Raw genomic sequence first — 23,987 nt, forward strand, 5'->3', positions numbered from 1 at the left:
GAGCCACCCAGGTGCCCCCGAGACTACTTTCTTAAAGAGGACATTATGTAACCATTTAGACTGTGTGTATGTTCTTCTCTTTGGTCCCCTAACCACGGAAGCTGCTAGTGAACAAAACAAAACATATTAGAAGAATAAAGAACATTGAGTTTGGAATGACAGTAGTCGATTGCTGAGCAACAGAGTATTCTATGAGTCCCTGAGGATTATTGCTTCCACTTTTCTCACTGATTATCTAAGAAATACAAAATATCAGTACTGTAACCAATTCATAATGAAATAGGTGAAGCCTCACTGAACAGCATTTGTGATTGATCCAAACCTGACTGGTGAATTGCATTTGTTTGGAATTTTTGATAGTGGAAAGAAAAAACCTTGGTCTGAGAAAAATTGCACTGGCAGAAGAAAACTTTATTGTCTAAAAATGTGCAGACTCATCGAATAATCTTGCAGAATGTATAGTCAAAATTTAACACAGAAAATTTAGTACTTGATAGAAATAATGAAAACAATTACCACCACCTTACAGGGCAGGAATGTTACACAGTAGTGTTTCATGAAGACAAAATTCTGTTTGCTCAATCACATTTTTGATGTAAAGTTTACAAAGAGCAGAATTCATCTCTAAAAACTATTTTCTTTAAAATTAAAATTAAATGTGTATCTGTATGGAGAAATAAAGACTCCCAACACCTTACCTCAAGCCATACACAAAAATTAATTTGAGATGGGTCATAGATCCAGGCATAAAAACTAAGATGATAAATCTTTGGAACAAAACATATAATATTTACTAGCTTTAAATTCTTATATCCGGAAAGAAAAAAGGTACGAAATTAAAAAGAACTAAAGAAAGTTTGAAAACGGTTTAACTGCACTGTGTAAGAAACTAACCAAGGACTTGAGATGGTTTAATGAAGTGTGCTCCAGAAAATATTTTCTCCATGAAAATGATCAATATTGGTATAATTCCAATGGAAATATTTGTGTGTGTTAAACATTGAGTTAAAACCTCCTTGAAGACACAAAGTCTGGATTAAAATAACAGGGTAAAAACATCTTTACAACAATCCACAACTCTGTCTCATGAGCAGAAAGCTGCATCCATTCCATTTTATTCAACTGAGGAACATAAATTTAAAAAAAATAGAGGTAAACACCCAGCAAAGCTTCCATGCAACTTTGCAGTGTTGATAAAAGAAGTAGAAATGTACCTTTTGTTTGTCCTTTTCACCTTGAAATTGAAGCATCTTCCTTTAGATGGCCAAAGGTGTCCCTCTCCTATATTCATCGAAAAAATCCCCATTGGGGCACCTGGGTAGCTCCGTTGGTTAAGTGTCCAACTTTGGCTCAGGTCATGATCTCGCGGTTCGTGGGTTTGAACCCCACGTCAGGCTCTGTGCTGACAGCTCAGAGCCTGGAGCCTGCTCTGGATTCTGTGCCTCCCTCTCTCTCTGCCCCTGCCCCGCTCATGCTCTGTCTCTCTCTCTCTCTCTCTCTCTCTCCCAAAAAATAAAAAAAAAATAAACATTAAAAAAAATCAATCCCCATCAGATGTGACATCATTAAGTTCTGCTGTGGTTTGACAGGAGTTTGTCTTTATCGGTGTGTACTTTATTCTAAGATCTTTGAATTAAATATTTGGTAAGATGCTAAAAAATATTTTAAAACTATACTTGCTTCTGAGAACTCATGATTGTCTTTCTGAAGCATTCTGGTCAAAACATATTTGATGGAAAGGAACATAAATCCACCCGAACTACTAAAAAAAAAAAAAAAAGGAATATTTATTGTCAGGATACAAGATGAGTTGAACCTTGGCCTGGTGGAAGCTATAAGGCCAGCGGTCTGAGGCCAAGACTCAAGATGCTCCTTTACACATGTGCATTCACCCCTCCTGGCCCACTGTGGACCAGTTTCCCCTTGTATCTGCTCACTCAGGATGTATGTTTCCCATAAATTATTTTCATTATTTCTATCAAGTTTCCCATATGGCTCCAAAACCAGCTCTCAGGCATGAGCACCTACCTTGTGACTCTCAGCTCAAAATCTTGACGTAGAGGATTCTACTTCGACTTAGAACGGTCAGTTTTAACTTTGCTGGTCCAATCAGCAGAGGGGATGACATGGGCAGAATCACTCACGTTGCATATCAGGCACAACGTGGGCAGGGCAGGTGTTCTACAAGGGGTGTGGGTGGCTCAAGCAGGGTATCTGAATGACGTGAGCAGATCCATGGGGACTGGTGAACTGGAAGAGCTTATATCTCATCTAAAGAGAACACTCAGAGTCAACCAGTTTGGGTTATGCTGGAATGATAGCTCAGTGTGACCAGAGAAGCTACATATCTACATTTTATGCAAAATGTCCTGATTTTTAAAAAGTTGCCAGTTGTAGCAGCCACTGTCAAGCCCTTCCCAAATCCCTTGGATACTTAACATTTCCATGGGTGCTGGCCTGATTTTCCACTGCCAACTTTGCCTAAGGCTCTCTTTGGCCACTGGAGCCCATTCTACACACACTAGTGGCATGATGGAAATGCTGGTGAATTAAGGCTTCCTGCGGGCAGTTGGACATTTCCTCAGCTCCCTTGTGCTTCTGTTGGAACTACTCTGGGGCATGGTCTATACTGACTTCCAGAGCTCCCCAGAAGAGTTGAAGTCCAGTTGCCCAGTAGTTGGCCATGCAGTTTGTATTGGCTGCCCTTCTTCCCCATATCACTTCCCCTCCCCAACCAGTGTTTCTTAAAGGCACCTTTAATAAACGACATGGCCATAGATTCTTGACTCAGCATCTCTGGAGAGAGTTAATTCAAAAATTTTTAAAAAGTGTATCACTTAATCTATTGTATCTGCAGTGTTGACTCAATTCAAGAGCTGTCAGGTTATTAAATTAAAATTAACCACCTACACAAAATTCACCACCATATACTTTTTAGCATCATGGCCAGAGAGGCTTAGAAAAGAAAGGTCTAAGCTCAGGTGCTCACAGGTTGACAGGTAAACCCTGAGGAAGACCTGGAGTGTGTGGCTCCCTGTCCATGGCCTCCTTTGGCTTAGGAGCTAATGTGGCTTACAAGGCTTCCTCACTGTAGGTGTGAAATCACTGCAGGGTGTTACCACTTAACATGTGGAGCTTTTCAAGTAAGGAGGCTGAGAAGACACATACTTTTTTAAAAAAAATTTTTTTTCAAGTTTATTTTTGAGAGAGAGAGAGAGAGAGAGAGAGCACAAGGGGAGAGGGGAGAGGGATAGAGAGAGAGGGAGACATAGAATCTGAAGCAGGCTCCAGGCGCTGAACTGTCAACACAGAGCCAGATGTGGGGCTTGAACCCATGAACCTTGAGATCATGACCTGAGCTGAAGTTGGTTGCTTAACTGGCTGAGCCACCCAGGTGCCCCAAGACACATACTTTTGAAATGTCAAAAGAGACTGGCCTGGGAGTTAGCCACCCTCTCTCCCTTCACAGCCATGTTTCCAGGTGGGCAGAGTGCACCAGCCTTGAGGACTGAGCCATGCTTAAGAGAAGTGGTTACCTAGGGAAAAAGTAGGGATGTCTATAGGGAAATGCAAGCTGGAGAAGCAGGAAGCTAATCCTTGAATGGCCCAAGGAGTAAAATGAGGGTGATGGGTGGGAGGTGACAGAGACAGTTTTCCATCCAAGTAAAGGAGGAGTTTCTTGACAGCTGAGCTTCCCGCCTGTTGCCCAAGGTGGCGTGCATTGCCCTTGGTGGAAGTGTTCACACCTTCGCCATGGGGGCACCAGCATGTCGTAGACTCTGGGTCTAACGTTCTCTCTTGTCTAGCAAAAGAGCGGGATGCAGGATTGAAAGCGAGAGATGGCTAATGTCCGGGAAAAGACAAGAGCCCCAAATAAGGGTCCTTGCCCCATTTTTATTAGGATCAGAAGGCTTACAAACATGGCGATGGATGTGCACAAAGGGACAATGAATTTGTGAACATTAACTTGTGGATCTGAGGGAAAGGGGGTCTTGAGGATATTCGGGGTTAGGGGTTTGGGTTAATACAAAAGGAAATCTGGGCACCAGGCAGTCGGGAGGAGAGTTGTTTACAGCGGACATGAGGCAGCACCTCTGTTTATCTTAGCTAGCCTAGGGACCAGACAGACAGGGAAAATAACCTGAGGGTTGACAAGGCACCTTTTCTTTTTTTAACCATCTCCGCTCTGGGCTGTTTTGCCTGCAACGCAGCCATCCATAGTCCAATTCACCAGTTTGCCTAACCTGGCCCTATCCTCCCGTGAAAGCAGCTTTTCTGCTACAGTACTAAATTGGGGGTGCTTCCCCCTGAATATCTAATCTTGTTTATTTCATATACCTATGTATTGGGCATCTTTGCGCCTGTTCCTATTTTAGGCCTTTGCCTCTCTCTCTCTATTCTGGGGGCTCTGCACCCTCTCTCTATTTTGGAGTGCCTTTGCACCTCCCTATTCTTGGGGTGTCTTTGCACCCCCCTATTCTTGGGGTGCCAGTCTGGTTTACCCAAACTTGGGTGTGAGCATTTTATGGCTTTGTATTTCTTTATGCTTTGTTAACCCATTGGTGTAACCCCGGGGGATTTCTAGGCTTATCTCACACACCAGCAAAGCTAATGCAGCGTGGATATGGCGAGAGTCTCTGGGAGGCACCAGTTTTCCAAGGATGCAAGGGGTGGACCTCCAGTGCAATTAACCCCATTGTCGGGCCAGTCCTAGGAGTGGCAGAAATGCTCCTTGATTAAAAAAAGAAAAAAATTGATAGTCCTGGGAAATTACTCCTGGGAAAATTGAGGTACTGAATGTTGTTTCCAATTCTATTTAAAAATACACTTATTAGTAAGAGGGCTGGGAATACAGTTCTTTGCTTCTCATTTCTTCCAATGAACTAGTTTCTCTTTTCAATGAAAAAATTGCATAATCTTAAAACTTAAGAGAAAAAAAAAGGTTCACTATCAACTGAGGGAAAATCAGTGCTGGACAGTGATACAAAATGCTTAAAGAAAAAAATTTTAACAATTCATGTAATTTGAATTGTCAAGCCAGAGCCTGGAATCGAGTTTTTCTGTCCAGCTTGTAAAATCCCTGGTAATACAAAGATAATTATGGAAATATTCAGAGACTTTCCCTGGATCCAGACACAGAGCCGCCCCACTGGCTTTTACCTCTTAGTAAAGAGGAAAAGCATTCAAAAGACAAACCTGCCGTCATTGGAGCCACTTAAAGAACCAGCAAAAAGGTGACGTGCATTTCTCAGGATTGGCCTTGACCTGACAGGTCCCCAGGGGTGAGTCATTTTCTCCTTCTTCAGTCAGTTTGGCTGTAAAATAATTATAATAACGAGATCTTGTTTACTAAGAGCTGAAGTCCACTTCGCCTTGTCTCATTCAGCTGCCAGAAAGGAGAGGAAGAGAGGTAGTGATTAGAAGGCTTTTGTGGCTAACTGTCGTAGCAGCTCGGTGTTGAGAACCCATGCCTTGAATAAGCGAAGTCTCTTGTAAATTGGACTTGTGAGTAGTGGGTGCCCGTGTAAGCGTCCCTCTGCTTCTCCTGTGGGTCTGCACTTGTGACCTGAAGCAAACAAATAGAAAGGGTAGTTTGACTAAATAAATGGAGGGGGGACAGGGTAGGCGGGAAGGGGAGGAAGGAGCCTCCATCTTGCCAAGATCTGGCCTGTGGCCAAGTAGAGCAAAAGCTGTGAGAGTGCCAGTGGCTCAACCGAGCCCCACTGATCAGTGGCCTGGAAGCTGGGCACTCGGTGTCTCTCTCCCTGCAGCCAGTCTTCAGCCAGGGTCCGGGCGGTGGTGCCTCAGTGCCTGTCCTCAGTGGCTCTCAGTTGAACGAGCTGGACAGTGAGCCTGGAGCCTGGACTGACGACTCACTGAGTCCTTTACGCTGAAAATTCAGAACAGACCTTCACCTCAGCAGTGGCTCTTGGGGCCACCTGAGAAGCCACGGCTAGGTTTACTCTCCAGTGGCAGAGCCTGGTGTTTGTGTGAGAGAGGAATACTCACTTCCTGCCTTTGTCCCTTAGCTGACTGGAGCAGCCGGCTTCGTTTACATTCCTCTAGTGGTGTTATTGAAAAGCCTTGGCAGCTCCCAAATGTCCCACTAGGGCTTTTCCCCACCCCACCCCACCCCCCACTATCTTTTTTTTTTTTTTTAATTTATTTTTTTCTAGCTTTTAGCTAGCATCTGGATGCAATGGGCTCATTTTTCAAGAATCCGCTTTACCTTCAGGGAAATCAGGAAAGGAGCAAGCTCTCAATGTATAAATGTGGAGGAATTTTACAACCTCTCAAACTACTGCACCTTTTTTGTTTCAGTCCAGCATGTTACTGGAATGGTTTTAGGACGGAACTGCTAGTGTAACCCCTTGGGGTAGGGAGGGGTGAGGAGCCGTGAATGGAAAGAAGTTAACCATTTTAAATTGTATTACAATCTGTCCTTATTGAGTTAAAGTCTTAGAGGTTATGGTTTGGGAAGGAAACTTGTTACAATGGTAAGGAACTTAAACCAGAACTTTGGGGGGGGGGGGGATCTTAAGAACTATATATATATATATATATATATATATATATATATATATGTGGGTTTTTTGTTTTTGTTTTTGTTTTTTTTTTTTTGATGAGAATAATCTATGATGTGCTGCTGTCCGCTTGGATTTCATTCAACTGGAAGGACCCGTGGTCGTGCTTGGCAGCCTGCTCTTATCACCTGCTGTCATCTTCCTCCTTCCTTCCGCCTTTTGAAGAAGGAGAGAGGCAACCTGCATTTTCCTGAAGAAATGTGATAGGTCTGCCTGCCTGGCACGCACGGAATCTACACTGGGTGGTTCCCTGAGGACCGCTTGAGGTTGAAGTGCATGCATGCAATTTTCAGGCAGCTAATTAAACTAGTAAACTTCTGGAATCCAGACTGCTCCCTGGCTATAGGCGAAATGCCCTGCCTGTCGTGGCTCATCAGAAGGGGTTTGTCTATGGAAATCTTAGGAACAGAACAAAGAGACTTCGTTCTGCATGAGGAATGAAGTCTTGGCTCTTGCCAGCAGCTCCTTAACTGCTGCATGATGACAAATCCCTCGCCTAGAAAACGTCTGAAAGGAAAGGAATTGCACATTAGGCTTGGTTTCAGGAAGTGTTCTTTCTTTATGTGTGTGCTTCTGCATGGAAACAGTTAATCATGTGCTCCCTAAGGTTACGGTGTGGCTCCCTGTCTCCTCTTAGTTCCGAACACAGCCCTGTGTTTTCATTCTGGAGTCGCTCCAATCTGTGGACTTTGCTAGTAAGTGATGAACTTCAAAGGCCTTGGAGCTGGGGTTCCGTTCAGCTGCTGAGCCTGACAACCTGAAGATCCAGAGTCAGCAGAATTGCAAAGGAGAGCTCCCGTCTTCTCAGGAGGTTTTGGAATGTTCACCTCCATCCCAGCAAGTGGAAAGCAACACAGGGAAGGCACCTCTGAACCTTTACAGAGAGGGAGCCATGGAGGGAGGACTAAATTGGCGAGGGTTCCCGAAGGAGGGATGGGTAGCACTGCGTTACTGTTTTCCTATAGATGAGATTCTACAGATCAACAGAGTCCCCTATGAATGTTGAACATAGGGGCAAATCTTGAGGCCAAAATGAACCTCTTGCCAAAAAGTATTCTTTGCTAATGCACATGTAGCTCTCTGCTAAGTAATTATGCTTTTCCACTTGTTGAAATGTCCCTTTGGTGCTATTGGCTCTCTGCCCACCCCCCCCCCCACCTCCCACCCCCCACCCCCAGCAATAATGAAATTGCTTTTGCAAATTGGCAGCAGCTACTATGGCTTTGGCTTTGGTGCCTCCTGACCCCACCCCTGCAGCTCAAACCCCTTTAATATTCCTTAATGTGGCATGACCTGTTTTCACTTTATTGTCCTTATACCATGTTGGTGATGGTCAGGACGAGATTTGTCTTGAGCGTGTTATGGCAAACAGAAGAGATTGTGAGCAGGAGAACAGTTTTATACTTGCTCCTGGCCCAGCCTCCCTGGGTAAAGAAGGTTTAGGGATGCCCCCCTCTCCAGGTCTGCACTGCATGCTGGCTGGGGTAAGGCCAGCTGCCTGGGTGTGCGTGTGTTTTACTTAGGAGTGGACACTGAAGGCTGTATAGCCAAGAGGGAAGATTATCGAGTTTTGATGCTCAAGTGAGGGAAATTCCAAGCTGAAATGACCACAGTTATGATTCAGAATCATATCATGCCTTTAAATTTTTCTCTGCATTCCAAAGTGCACTGCCCCCCTCCCCTTGGGTTATCATGGAGCTGTTTCCGTGTTGTTTCTTATACAAACTTATCTCTGTAAACAGAGACATAGGATTTCATCTCAATCTTTGATTTCTAAGGAGAAAATAAAGGGATTTATTCCCAGTGCCCTTGTGTTGACCTTGCCTGGGGGAGAGGGCTAGCAGAGCTGATGATGACCTCATCTCATTCCGGCAGGATTTCCTGGGACATGCAGGGCCTCATTCTTCTGCTGTCCCTCTGTGTTCAGCCACATTAAGTCCATAAGCTTCAGAGCAGATTACGGTGACATCTAATATCGGTCCCTTTAGGACTTGAGCATGAGGTCAAGCAAACATACAAAGCAATCATTATACTTTCCGCAGTCCCAGAGACCTTCTGCGTCAGCTGGAGAAACAGGAGGTGGGGCAGTGAGGTGGGGCACAGACTAGGAACTGAGCTGTCTGGAGCAGGAAATCAGCCTGAAAGGGGATGGAAGGGCTTTGGTGGGAAATAAATGGCACTGTGTTGTTGACGGAAAAAGATCTTGGCAGGACTGTTGTTGTGAGTGTTCTGTGGCTTAGAAAGGAATTTCCTACAGGCTGGACTAACCATTAAAAATATCTCTACCTTCAGGAGTCCCGGGCATGCAATAGAGCATCGCTGGGGGAGATGTCAGCTTGGACCATGGGTGCCCGCGGTCTGGACAAGCGAGGAAGTTTCTTTAAGGTAAAAGGAAGCCTTGGTTGGGATTTCTAATGGGCAGGCTTTCTCACTTTGCTGGGCTGCTTGAGGAGCTGTGGAGTGAAGCCTGTTCTGAGCCAGCTCTGAGGGGTGGGGGGGGGGGGGGGGGGGGGAATGCTTGCCTGAACCCAGCTGCGAGCTGTTACTGGGTTTACAGTAGGTTGGAGTTTTTGTGACCTAGTGATTCCAGACAGGCCCGGGATCTAGGGCCTGCGAGATGCAACCCTGTATAAAACAGCTGAGGCAATCTTTATCTGTTCCTTTTTCAACTGGATGGTTTTATGATAGAAGCTGGATTTTGCATTCCAGTCAACCGATGCTGTAGGCAAGTGTGTTTTGCACTTTACTTGACTGTATGAATCACGTAGGTCCTCTTTAAAGAACAACAACAACAACAAAAAACAGATTCCTGGGTCTCACTCTAGACTGATTGTTATTTGCTGGTGTATTTTATCAAATACTTAGAGGCCTCTTATGATCAGGCAAGAGAGAACCAAGGCATGATTAAAACTGTGCCACTCTCCATATGCATATAGATGTTAATGGGTTGAAATTACCTTGCTAGTTTAATGAGATTCTAAATGGGTATTTTATATACTCTGTGTGTATGTTGTAAATTAAGACTTGGTGGTCATTTCAAATTTGCACTTGGGAATTCATTTCCTTCTTATGGCTTTTGCTTTGTATAAAAAACAAGATCATGTAAAGGAGTAGAAAAACGGAGATAAAATGTGCATTTGAAATCTGTCATAGGAAAGTGTTCAAACATCCTATCTTTTTCCTCAAAGGAGGAATAACACAGGAGCCTCCTAATTACCGAGGAAAATGGACAATGTTTACTAATTCTCCCATCTTGATGGGTTGCAAGTGTGTATTAACTTGCATGTATATGCTTCCCATTTGCAAAAGACTAAACCGATTTACTGTGTCAATTTTGGACTCCATAAAAATCTATCAGAAGAGCCTTGTTGATACAGCAAAGCTAAATTCAACAAGCCAACCACAGTAAGGAAGGACATCATCAGGACACAGTCCCACTGGTGTGCAAGTAGGAGGACGGGAGACATCTTCATAGGGTTCAGAGGTCTGGGCTTGGGTCCCTTAAGCTGTATTTTCCAAGGCAGAGAATTGATCGGATTTCAGCAGAGTATGTGGCATAATAGTTCCGGATTGGTGGATTCAGCAAGACAATGGTCTTGAATAGAATCTTGGCAAGTTAACTATTGTTTGATGAGCAAGCTTTTCCCAGGTGAGCAAACTGTTTGCCAGGACAAATTGTCTTGTAGGAATTTCCTGCAGCAAATAGCAAAGTGATTTGTTGGTTTAAAGCCTTAACATCCTGGGTACGAATATCCTGGAAGAAATAGTTATGTTGACACAGATGGTCTCGATTCTCCGTCCTCATAGTTATGTGATGTGGATGTAGCCAGCTCTGTTCTTCATTCGTTTACTCAACTTGGAATAAAGCTGTACAACATCCACCCACTTGAGGCAGACGAGGGGCTTTTCAAGTCTCTTATAGACCAGGCACTAACCCCCCAGGCTCCTGACTCATCTCCAGTTCCTGGATCCTGTGTTATGTGGAGATACTTACTTCATCCTGGTAGAGGGGACAAACCCACCCCCCTCCTTAACCCAAGGCACTGCCTACATCAGCCTAACTATTGGTTAGTCTGTAATTACCACCTTATGCTCAGGAAGTATGGGGCGGGGAGGGGGGTGGAATCTTACATAGCAGTTAGACTTTATAGTCAAAGCAAGAGAAGAAAATCAAGTATGGTCAAAATTGCCTTTGAAAATTCCTGAGGGAGGGTCCATGTTGGACTCAATACCACCTGTTGATTTCATGGTAGCCAGTGTGTCCTGAAGTCCTGGGGAGAAAAAATTTTTTTTCAGTTGGACAGCAGGTAAAGCAGTTAACTTGTATTTCTGGGCTATGTCCTATGAAAGAATCAATCAGGCAAGAAGTGAGAGGCCTGCCTGACCCCAATGAAGACAAGTCTTGCTCATCTCTCCTGCGTCACATGTCCTGGAAGAAAATATTGGCCAAGAGGTCTGCACTGTTTAACTTGGTATCGTCTTTCTTTTTTTTCTTCTTCTTTTCTTCCCCAGAGCTTAAATTGTTTAAGTTACATACTCCAAGGGAATGGTACATTTTATACTTCTTTTCTTTCTTTTCTCTTCTTCATAGATAATATTATTCTTTACGATGACTATTCCATAATTAATGATGGAGTAGTATTAGTTATTATAATATTAAGTAAATAAATATGATTGTTAGTTATTATTAATGATTTCACAATTTAGGCATGTAGTTATCCGCAAGGATGAAGTCAACTGCCCTTTGGACACAGGTCAGGTGGGTTAAGGCACCTTTGTGTCTTGCAACTTATCTGAGTCATTTCCATGAGCCAGGAAAGATAGAAAACCACAAACCGAAGCTTACCAGTTGGTTAGCAATTCTGATTTTAAAAATACAAATTGAATAAGGGAAGATAATGATGAAAAAGAGGCCTGGTGATTGTCTTTCAATTATCTACACTTTACACAAAATCACGTGAGCCCTAATAGCTGAGAAATGTGTATGGAATTCATCTGTGAGCCAAGAATGTAACCAAGTATTCTTACACTTCATGAAATTGTCCTGTCTGGTTATAGGGCATCACTGATGTTTGGGAAGCACAGCATGGTAGTAAGAGTCATTCCAAAATTTAGCCCTCCCCCCACCTCCCTAGGTATATGGAGTCAACCTCAGGTCTCAAAGTCCACTTCTTCAGGAAAGATTTTTCAGGAACACCACATTGGGGTATATATTCTCAGACCCCCATTTACTTCTCACATGAAACATTATTTTCTTTTATGACTTGTAATGTGTTTAGTATTGTGAATATTTGATTGGCTACTGAAGATTGTCTGAGCATTCTGGGGTGGTTGACAGTGCCCCATGGTTATTATTCATGTGGAATCACATCCTGGAAGCCTGGCCACAGAAATCCTATCCTGGACAAACACATTTTCCACAGTCCTTCCCATTGTGAAGCACCATCGTGAATTTTTTCAGAAATGCGTCTTCCTGGTCTACAAGGCGTCCATTAAAACATATACGGGGAAGCAGGTGATGCCCTGGACAAAGCAACCAGAGTTATCTGCACGTCAATATAGAAGTGAACACCTGTTACTATACATTTCAGGATGTATTGTGTGAAAGAGCTTGTGTAAGAAAGACATCATCTAGGCTAGAAAAGCTCTAGGTGGTTCTGCACTAGCAGACAAACTCAAAGTTAGCTTTGATCCCTCCTTTCCTGAATAGCAAAGCTTCCTCCAAGCCACCCACACCCCTTCCCCATCCAGAGGCCCAGTTCTGGCAGATTCCTCTCAAGTCACCAAACTCCCCACCATCCTCCTTCCTCTACAGACACTTTCCCATTTCTGTTCTCATTCTTTCATTTCTGGGCACTACAGATGATGCCTTTAATGTGTCTGCACTACCACCAGGCGTGTTTATTTCCAAACCATCCCATCATCCACTTTGCCTGCTTGCAGACTCTGGCTTTGTGCTGGGCCCAGGACTGGTCTGTATTCTTTACCTTGACAGTTGAGGTCTTCTGGCTCTCCTTTCCCTGCTTCTTCCTCCACTGGTCCTACCGCTGTGCCCTCTTGGGTCTGCTGCTGTGGTCCAAACCTGCAGGTGCCCAGATTCCAGGCTTGGCCCATCCCTCCTCCTCCCCCTCACCTTCCACCTCTCCCCACCAGGCTCCTAACTACCCTTCCAGGCTGACATAGACACACTGTATCCATTGACAAGGGAACTCACATGGTCTGAGCTGATATCTACCTTTATTTTTGTCTGAAGATAAAATTGTGGTAGATGGCCTAGCTATGGCTCCAGCATGGTACCAGGAAGTAAACTTCAATTCATACATAACTTTAGCTCTGCCATGAGTGATTTCCTCTGTCCTTTTGTTGCTGTTTCCTTGTCCCTGAGGGGGCGGCCTCTTATGGCAGAGAACAATTCCAGAAGAGGACCAGTGTGTATTGCCCACTTAACAATCCAATTTCTTCCAGGAGTGCCTGGGTGAGCCTGCCCTGTGCCATGTACAAGTTAGTAGAGTTCTCTGTTTCTCAGTGACTGCTTCCCAGCCTCCTTTGCCTCCAGGACAGGAGAACAGTTGGTCTTAACTGACCAGGAAAAAAATACGTTTGGGCTCCAGGGATCCTGCCCTCCTGTGTTTCCCAACTGCTCCCTTCTGTGGGGACATGCTCTGAGCCTGGGCTCACAAACCAGCTGGGAAGTTTGAGGGCACAGTTCAGCAGCAGAGGCTAAGTTTGAGAAATCCTTTTTTGGTCATTTTGAATTGGTTTGGATAACAGGTGCATCATGTTTCAGACCTTTCAGAGAAGCCATAGAAGAGAGCTCTCTGGCACCATAAAGAATAGAGTGTGACTAGTTTTGAAGAAACCTGATTGCTAAAATGTGACCGTACAAAATAGATAAACCAGAGGTGATGATTCACTTCACCCTGACTGCCTTCCCTTAGCTATCAGTCTTTCCTCAGCATTTGAAATGTTATTCTGTTTTCAAAAATTCTGTCTGCAGGCAGATTTTCAATCATCCAGAAGTGGTGCAATCGCACACCTTGGGTGATTCCCAGCATTCAAACTTCCAGACTATTCTTGGTGTGGAGAGTCATTTCTTTCAGGCACAGTCCAGTACAGCAATTCACTGTTGTGTGACCGTGGACAGAGATGGCAGGGCTTGAAAAGTAATGAATGGAACCAAAATCACATTTTAGTCAGTAATTTCATTGGACAAATCCTTACGTGGCTCTGTGGACACTTAAAAGCCAAAGGTATGAGCGCCACACCCTTAATCTTTTAGCATGACCCCTGGACAGTGAATGGACATCACCTCCCATGCCAGACAGCCAGGGAGGCACCATGTACCAGTCTATACTCAAGAAAGGACTAAGCACCCTGCAGTGAGAACAAAATAGAGATTAGAGATTTGGTCAGAGCAGATGACGTATTGATAATTATTCATAATAATGTTGCAAAGCATAGCTGACGTCAGTATTTGGTGTATCTTTTATTTTCCATAAATAAATTCTTCCCAGACGCTTAAACCTGGAGAGGGCTTAGAGAGGTGCTGTCCCCTGGAAATATGAAGTCAGCTACAGGGGTCATTTTAAATGTTCTAGTAGCCACATTAAAAAAAAAAGTGAAATTGATTTTAATAATATGTTTTATTTAACTTAGTATATCTAAAATATTGTCATGTAAATGTATAATCGATATGAAAGTATTAATCAGATATTCTATATACTTTTTTTTTGTACCATGACTTTGAAATCTGGTTTGTACTTTACACTGAGCACATCTCAATTCAGATTAGCCACATTTCAAGTGCTCGGTTGCCACATGTGGCTGGTGGCTGCCGTTTTGGACAGTTGGAGGGCTACATTTTATGTTGTCTAAACCACCTCCTGTTACAGATGGGTAAACTGAGGTCCAGGGTAAACTGAAGTGCCAGGACTGGTTCATCTATAGGACTGATGGGAACTGGACCTGACTTTTTCCTGAGGCACCCTACCCTATGTAGCCTACCCAAGGGGTCCACTCTGATCCCTTTCCCCTTCTTCCAGTGGGATTTCCCAGGAAACTCCATCCAGAGAGGTCATGAGGACAGTGATGTCTCTTTGGAAGAGAGGTTGGCTTTTTTGGATGCACATGCTTGTCTCTCACCATCTGCTCCAGATCCCTCCAGGACACATATCAGTCCCCCAGGGCATGACTTTCTAGGAATGCCATCAAATTATTAGACAGCAGTTCCCAGTTGTGTTTTCAAAAAGCGATGGATTTCATGGTTTTATTGGATAGCTTTTCTAGCACATTTTGGCCATTCATTTCTTTCTTCTTCTTTTTTTTTAAGATTTTTTTAAATGTTTATTTTTTTGAGAGAGAGAGAGAGAGAGCACACAGACATGTGAGTGGGGGAGGGGCAGAGGTGGGGGACAGAAGATTAGTAGCAGGCTCTGTGCTGACAGTGAGCCCAATGCAGGGCTCATGAACCATGAGATCATGAGATCATGACGTGAGCTGAAGCTGGACGCTCAACTGAGCCACCCAGTTGTCCCTGGCCATTCATTTCTGATATTAAATATTACATTTTGGGCTGCAACACATTCTCACTTGCTTTAAGGAACTTTTTTTAAAAAAAAAACAAAATCAGAAGTAAAATAGATTTCCTTGGTTCCCCTCAACCACATATTTCTCCAGGATTACATATAACTCTGAGTTTTCATTATCAGTGGGATACCAAGGAGGGAGATGTAGATTTGAAGGAGTATTAAAGGACTATTATGTCAACATATAATTGTCAGAAAGTTAAAACATAACTCTCATACAATATGGAATGAACATCTGTCAAAGCTTTATTCACCTGTGCATGAAACCAGGAAACCAGCATAAATCTGGTTCAAAGAACACTTTGACAAGTGTCATATCTGTAGTGTATACCTGTTAAAAAGTCCTTCTGTAATAAGTTTGCCAAGTTAAAAATCAAAACTGGTTAAAGTCCTACAGGCAATAAAACTCTAATCTTTGGGATAATCTTTTTTTTTTTTTTTTTGAACAGAAATCTCCAGGCTGACATGTAACCATCCAGTACCCAAGCTGTTCATTAGTTCCACATAGCAAAGTCAAACATAGGTACATCCCCTTAGGTAATTAAATAATCTTTAGGTGATTTCGTTAAATAATGCTCAAGCACAGTGCTCAAAAACAAAAGGGCTCTTCTACCTGGAAACTTTAAAACCTTCTAATAAACAACTCTTGGGCAAAAGGGGAAATGCAAAATAGAATTACAGAATTTCTAAAAAATAATCAGAACACTATGGCAAAATGGAATTACATAATTTCTAAAAAGTAATTAAAACACTACCTGTTAGAATCCATGTCATATATTTAAAGCAGAGGTCAGAAGAAAATTCATAGCATTAAACATGTCAAAAAAGACATGTCCCACCCACCTTTTGGCCTTATTTTCAAGTTTTAAATAGTGTTCTTTATTAACACTGAAATGGCTTATTCCCTGCCTCTTCTATGACCCTCCCCTTTCCTCATCCCCATCTTTCTCCAACCAGGGATTGTGCCTTTAAAGAGTGCATTTCTTCAGTGAGGTCATAGAACCATGGGAAAGCTTGTTCTGACTTTGATTTAGAGGTGATTTCTCCTTAGAGGAGAAACTTCCTGTTCCCTGGGGAATCAAAGATATATTAATAGCATTAATTTCTGGACTCTTTTTCATAATGGGAAAGCCTCACAATGATATTTTGGATATTGCTCTGATACCTAAAGTCAAATACCAGAGGCTGATAAAATCCTTGTGTGTAAGTTTTACGGACTGAGGTGCCAATGTATGTGGAGCCTAATTTCCCAGGATAGATTTTCTTTCAAACATCTTTACATGGTAAACAAAAACTATTTTCACAACAAATTTGAAGCTCTATTATCTATTGCTATATAACTAATTGCCCCCACACCTTAGTGACTTAAAACAAGTGTCTGTACCTCACTGTTTCTGGAGGTCAGAAACCTAGGCTTGTTTAATGGAGTGCCTCTGGTGCTGGGTCACTACGAGATCACTGCCGAGTTGTTGGCTGGGCTGTATTCTTATCAGGTGGCTCAAACGGAGAGCCTACTTCAAACTCACTTGGCCCTCTCCACAGGGCTGGCCTCAGGGCAAGGTAGATGGCTTCCCCCCAAGGTGAGCCATATAGGAGAAAACAAGAGAGACAAAAGCTAGAGTCTGTTTATAACCTGATCTTGAGAGTGATGCCCCATTACTTCTGCCGTGTTCTGTTTGTTAGAAGCCAGTCAGGTAGTCCAGCCCTAACTCAAGGGGGCATCACTCAAAGGTGTGACTACAAGGATGTCTAGAGTTTACCAGCCATCTTAGAGACAAAGACATAGGCAAATAGTTTAGTTACAAAGTCAAAAACCTACAGGGCCAGACAGAATGATGGGAGTGAAATGAATAAGTGGGCCTGTCTGGTGTTGGGCAGGTAGTTTTGGTGGGAACACAACTGGCGGGAGGGCACCAGACCCTACCAGGAGGGGGATGCTGCTAACTCAGTTCCAGCCAGATGCTGTCACAAGAGAATGAATCTGGGTCCTCTGATGTTTTTCAAGAGAGGCCAGAAATCTAGATTTTTATGTAAGAGAAACCTAATTTGTTTCAAATTTTAAAGATTTTATTTTTTTAAAGTAATCTCTACACTCAACATGGGGCTCAAACTCACAACCCTGAGATCAAGAGTCACATGCTCTATGACTGAGCCAGCCAGGTGTCCCAAGAACCTTTAAAAGTATAGTGAGGATGAAAGAAAATGCTTCTGAGGGCAGGCTCTGATCTGGGGTCTATCAGTTTGAACTCCTACTTAGTTAGCTGGAAGAAAGATCAGGCATGTGGAAAGTTCAGTCTCCTAACACTCTTGACCCCCCAGGAGGCTTGGGGGGTGTTCAAAGGATGCAGAGGCCCCAGCTGCTATTTCTCTTGGGGACCTCACATCCAGCAATGACAGAGCCTGTGAGTTCTGACTGAACCCTGAGATACAGAGGATCATCCATGAATGGACTGAGGGAAACTTAGGCAAAGAGGCAGCAAGTTTCTCCAGGCCTTGACAGTGCCTTGGATCAGCCCATGGTCACCAAGGTCTGTAGGGAACATAAGTTGTAGAAACTCCTCCTCCCACCATGAAGAGCAGCTTCTCATGTTTAGCTGACAGGGCACCAAGAGCCCACTATCCCAGATGTTAAAGGTGTCAAGGGAGGAGCTAGTTTGGGATACAGAGTCTTCTTTCTGCTTTGTCTTCTCTTATAAAAAGGAGAATGGCTTGCCAAAAATATCTCTCCTTCCTTCCTTCCTTCCTTCCTTCCTGTAATTCCACGTGGAGACTCATTTTGAGTTAATAAGTAGCACTTAACTGGCAGAATGTCAGGTGATAACATTAGTCATTCACAACTTAGTATAAAGTAGGGCTTTATGAACCACTAGCTGAGATCAGCCTAGAGAAGAAATTTGAGTTCATGTGCATTGAGGAGAAGGGGATAGAATAAGGCAAATCAGGATTCCTGAGGGGAAGGATGGACCTCAGGGACCCACTGTGGGTGGGCCAGGCAGCATGGGCACCAGTCACCCAGAGTGGAGAGGATGTCAGGAAGTAATAGGTTGAGATACAGATAATCATATCTTTTGGATAGTCTCCAAACACCATTGCCCTGAACCTGGAGGCTGAGTGGTTCTACATGGGCCCTTTATTTAGGACACATCTTTTACCACCAAAAGAAAAGTGTCTCCATTCACAGCACACTGACACAAAATGTGTGAGCTTTTCCCACATGAACCAATTTATTCCCCAATTCTCTGTGGACACTAGCTGGGCATTCAAGTCTGACACTAAATAAACAGAGTTAGCCTAGACATCACAGGTTAAGGGCTCATTCCCAGAAGACTGCTCCCACTTCAGATACCAATTGCAAGCAGTGAGTTCCCAGATTATCCCCACTTCTGTCCAACCTGACTATAAATCAGTGGCTCCCACAACCCCTCTTTAGGTACAGTAATTCCCTAGAATGGCTCCCAGAACTCAGGGAAACGAGTCACTATTACCAGTGTCTTATAAAGGATACAGATGAATAACTAGATGAAGAGATACATAGAGGAGGTTCTGGAAGGGTCTTGAGCACAGGAGCTTTTGTCCCCATAGAGTTTGGGATGTGCCTCTCTTGGCTTCACCAATCAGCAGCTCTTCAAACCCCTGCATTCAGAGTTTTTATGGAAACTCATTATGTAGGCACAGTTGACTGAATCATAGGCCATTAGTGATTAGCTCCATCCCCAGCCCCACTTTCTTCCCCAGTGGTGGGGTCAGGGGTGGGGCTGAAAATTCCAGCTCTGTAATCACAGGGTTGGTTACCCTGGCTATGAGCCCCCATTCTAAAGCTATCCAGGGGCTACCTGCCACCAGTCATCTCATTACTATAAACCCAGGTATGAACCAAGGGGTCTTGCAGTGAATAACAAAAGATGCTCCTATCACTTCTATCATTTAGGAAATTCCAAGGGTTTTAGAGCTATGTGTCAGGAGGCCCAAGGAGAATGAGAACCATCACAAAGACAAACCCTATAAGCACAAACCATTCCCCATCAGGTGGCACCATTAATGAACAGATGGGAGTTTTTGATGACAAATCCAGCCAGTCTGAAAGGCAAAGCACAACCCCATTAGCAATGTCCTGGGAGACACAGATACTGACATTATCTTCCCAAGCCAGTGTCAGAGTAAAAGGAAGACAGTGAAGAACAAAGGGTTTTATGTTTAGTTAAAATATGAGGTCTTGCTCTGAGGTCTTGGAGGAAGAGTCTACCTCAATGCCAGCTTCTTCTCTTCCTTGTCAGTTTGAATTGGAGATTTGCATCATCTGTGCAGGACCAGATGTCGGGTGGAGGCTTCTTTAGCTATAAGATGTATATCCAAGGTTTAAGTTCCTGAAGTTTGGCTGCCATCTGAGTAGTAAGGGGGGCCTGGTTTAGTTCCTTCCAAGGAGATTCAAGGGCAGTCTCTGTTTTTACTGATTCCAAATCAGAAGAGTGGGAGTAAATTGGAGACATTAGTTTGGAGAGTTGTAACCGGATTTTCGAGTGAACTAGAAGAAATCAGGATCCAGTCCAAATTATAGGTCTATAACAGAGCCTCAAGAAAATTAACAAGCTTGGAATCTAATATAGATAACAGTGTAAACATAATTACCCGCATTTTTAATAGTAAAACTAACTTGTTGCATTCAACTTTGCCTGATTATTTATATAAGTGTAGCAGAGAATAGTGATTGAGAAAGTTTTTTTAAAGACTGCTTTGCTGGAACCTTGTAAATATGTTACCAGGAAGATTTTTACATCTGTCTCAAATGTGACAATCCAGTCAGAGCCTTGGTAATATAGCCAATATTTCCAACTGTGTCCTTTTATAAGAACAGGTTCTCATTGAACTTACATAAATAATTATTTTGTCACAAAAAAAACACTCGAGTTTTTGAATTCTGGAGGCATCAGGTAGGGAGAAAGTACATGTTTCATCTTTCTTCACAAAGGTATATCTCAAGAAATTGTTAATAACTTGAGAGAAAAGAGAAAGGGATTTCCTAAAATCTGGAAGAGCAACATAATAGAAAACCAGTGATATTTTAAACAAGAAATCATAAAAACATAATCAGCATCCTCAGTTTATTTATTGTTCTGCTTGAATTATTTCCACACATTCTGGAAATTCTTACCCAGTTTATTTGTATGATCTGAAAGTTATCTTGTATTCTAGGGTATAAGTCAGGTTCCTTTCCATGGAATTTCTCTGAAGATGAAACACATTTGCAGGAATTTTGTAAAAGCCTCTGACTATAGCAATAACTGTAAATGACAAAAACTTAAACATGCCCATTATTAAATATTTGATGAGAATTCATTATAATGGAATTGACAAGGAAATTTGATTACTTCTGTGACATACCACATCTTGAAATAATAAATGACAAGTGATATCATATGAGGACATATCAGAGTTTTGGAACATTCATATTAATAACATTTACCCACACAATGTGACCTAAGAAGGTTTATCATTACTTATTTGACAATGCTTCCCTTGTATTTTAACACATGAAATAAACCTAATTAGCTTAACATCTCTTTTTGTAAGGAGAGAGAACAAATCCTTTGAAATATTCTAGTTGCTCTCTGGAAATTTTCAAAGTGAATTCAAGGTCAAGAAGACTTCATTTAGAATTTGACTTTAGAGAAGTTTGTCAAAAATATTAAAAGGTTTGGACACTTGGCCAAATAGGATCATAGGTCACCATGAAACAATACATAGTTATCCATTTAACCAAAATGACAAAGACTTCACAGGCAAATACAGAGAGTTAAATAGTCATAAAAGCCTTAACTTTTTTTTAATATTGAAAAGACTCAGGGTTTTTTTTTTTTCAAAGTAATCAAAGACCTGACAAAGACACAACAGAATCTTTGTTTGTCTAGCAAATTATGTTAAAGGTAAAGAAAGCCTTTGTTTACAATTCCTTATTAAAAGCAGAGCAACAATCTAAGAAAACTGTGTCCCTTTAACAGAGAGAAAGACCGAATTCTAATTTTGTACCAGAGTACTTTTGGTATTAAAGGTCATTGTTAGATATATTTTCATCTTAGCCAGCTTGATCACATTTAAAAATTCCTTTTCAAAGATTCCTTTTCCACAAAACCTTTTTAAGTATTTTTTTAACGTTTATTTATTTTTGAGAGACAGAGCACTAGATGGGGAGGAGCAGAGAGAGGAAGACACAGAATCCGAAGCAGGCTCCAGGCTCTGACCTGTCAGCACAGAGCCCGACGCAGGGCTCGAATCCACAAACCATGAGATCATGACCTGAGCCAAAGTCAGATGTTTAACTGACTGAGCCACCCAGGCGCCCCTTTCCACAAAACTCCTATAACATTTTTTTCTGTATTCAGATGTTGTCCTAAGTTTTCCCTATGTAAATAACAAGCCTCACTTTAGGACAAAATTACTTTTTTTTCCCTCAACAAAAATGTATTTCCATTCCTCATACCTCCTCCCTCCTCCTCCTCCTTCTTCTCCTTCTTATTCATCATCTTCTTCTTCTTCTTTTTTTTTTTTTTTCCAGCCTTGCTCCTTTCTGGCAGCTATCAGTTTGTCCTCTGCTGTTTCTGCTGGGCCTGTTTCTGCTATTTGTTTGTTTGTTTGTTTGTTTTAGATTTCACACATAAGTGAAATCATACAACATTTGTATTTCTCTGCCTGACTTATTTCACTTAGCATAATACCCCTTTAGGTCCATCCACATTGCTGCAAATAGTAAGTTCTCATTCTTTTTTATGGCTGAGTAATAGTCCATTACATATACATATATATACGCACACACATACACACACACACACACACACACACACACACACACACATTTGTGGATGGACACTTGGGTTACTTCTATATCTTGGTTATTGTAAATAATGCTGCAATAAACATAAAGGTGAATATTATCTTTCTTAAATTAGTAGAGGATTTTTCTTGGGGGGGGGGGGCGGGTAAATACCCAATGGTGGAATTACTGCATCATCTGGCATTTCTATTTTTTTGGGGGGGAAACCTCCATACTTTTTTCCACAGTGGTTGCACCAATTCACATTCCCACCAACAGTGAACTAAAGGGTTCCTTTTTCGCCACATCCTTGCCAACACTTGTTATTTCTAGTCTTTTTGATTTTAGCCATTCTGATAGGTGTGAGGTGATATCTCATTGTAGTTTAGATTTGCATTTTCCTGATGATGAGTGATTTTGAGCATCTTTTCATGTATCTGTTGGTCATCTGTCTGTCTTTGGAGAAATGTCTGCCCATTTTCAATCAGATTGTTTTTTCCTCGTACTTTCTTTTACTGACAGCAAACCTCCTACTTTTCTTGCATATAGACATGTTTCCTTTATTTTTAGTAGCTTTAACTGAATCTATCAATTAGAATTCTTAACGCTTAGGAGCCTGAACTAAGAAGTAAATGGTTGTGAACTGTCTTTTAAACTAGCATTCTATAAATTGGCAAATTAATGCATACTTTTTATGATTTTTAGAAATATGTGCTTTTTAAATTTTTTTTTTAATTTATATTTGACACAGAGAGAGACAGAGCATCAGCAGGGGAGGGGCAGAGATAGAGGAGACACAGAATCTGAAGCAGGCTCCAGGTTCTGAGCTATCAGCACAGAGCCCAATGCGGGGCTTGAACTCACAGACTGTGAGACCGTGACCTGAGCTGAAGTTGGATGTTTAACCAACTGAGCCACTGAGGTGCCCCGAAATATGTGCTTTTTATAGTACATTTTTTTAAAAAAAACCATGAAACATGTTTACTAATGAATCCAAATTTATCTTTTAGTTTCTCTCTATTAAGGAAGCCAAAAGTAGATAAACTTCTGTTTGGTATTTAGTGTTTCATTATTTTATCTTACTTGGAAATGATGTAGATATTGAATCAATTTAACTTAACTCATCACTTAACATAGCAAAACTAAGATTCCAGGTTACCAGAAAGATTTGGGGAAACTATTTTAAAAGTTTACCTAAAAACTTCATCTTATTTACATCTATCCAATTTACTTATTCTTAACAATTGTGTTTAGATTACCCACAAAACCTTTCATGAAACATTAGACAAATGTTTCATGAAACATTATTTCAAGTTATTTTTTGCTGGCAAATTTTGTAACGGGATAACACGAACTTAGGAAACCTAAGGTGAGATAAAAGCCTTATATTCAACGTCGATAACTCTAAGACATGTCTTTATTAATTAACAAAGTTAAACTAGCTTTTATTTACCGAAAATCATCCTAGATCACATGAACTTGAAAAACATTTGTATTAGTTTCTATTGTATTTCTGAGATTTAGAAATGCTTTATTTATGAGCGTTTGTGTTTAAGTCAATTAAATAGAGTCATTTACAAATTAATTTTAACAGTGCCATTCAGGGGTAAAAAAATGTCACACATCTGCAATAGACACACCTAAACATATAAAGGGAGACTTTATAGTGATTGTTTTAAAGTGTTTAGACATGAAACAGGTATGGTATTAAAAACTCACTAGTTTAAAAAGGAAAGTTGGATCCAAACTGTCTTCTGGTCAATGGAATAAGCTAAGGTTACCTGCTCAGATGGCTAATTTTTGTTTTTGTTTTTGTTTTTGTTTTTTTTTTTTTGCTAATATTTATGGACAAGATATAGGATTTTTCATTCATCTAAATTTTAAATGACCTTCCCCATTTTGTTTCACCTCTGATAAGAATTACTTCACTGAGGGTTATGCTTTTAATATTTTCATCTCAAAATCAGAGGGAAGATGCAGGTTCCTCCAAGAAGAACCTTGGTTTCCTAAGGC

The 23,987-nt window shown here is 41.8% G+C and overlaps 1 protein-coding gene across 4 annotated transcripts in view; it reads left to right on the forward strand.

Moving 5' to 3' along the window:
• Window positions 1–23,987, forward strand: part of RIN2 (Ras and Rab interactor 2) — a 225,272-nt gene that overhangs the window by 107,244 nt on the left and 94,041 nt on the right. For 2 of the 4 annotated variants that reach the window (XM_045445438.1, XM_045445441.1), the window contains one exon: window positions 8,877–8,969. In XM_045445438.1, the coding sequence (XP_045301394.1) occupies window positions 8,913–8,969 (57 nt within the window). In that variant the 5' untranslated portion in view covers window positions 8,877–8,912. Of the gene's footprint in view, window positions 1–5,199; window positions 5,283–8,639; window positions 8,664–8,876; window positions 8,970–23,987 lie in introns of those variants that run through there. The other 2 variants (XM_045445439.1, XM_045445440.1) reach the window with 2 other exon arrangements.

This window comes from Leopardus geoffroyi, chromosome A3, assembly GCF_018350155.1.
Source record: "Leopardus geoffroyi isolate Oge1 chromosome A3, O.geoffroyi_Oge1_pat1.0, whole genome shotgun sequence".
Taxonomy (NCBI): Eukaryota; Metazoa; Chordata; class Mammalia; order Carnivora; family Felidae; genus Leopardus; species Leopardus geoffroyi.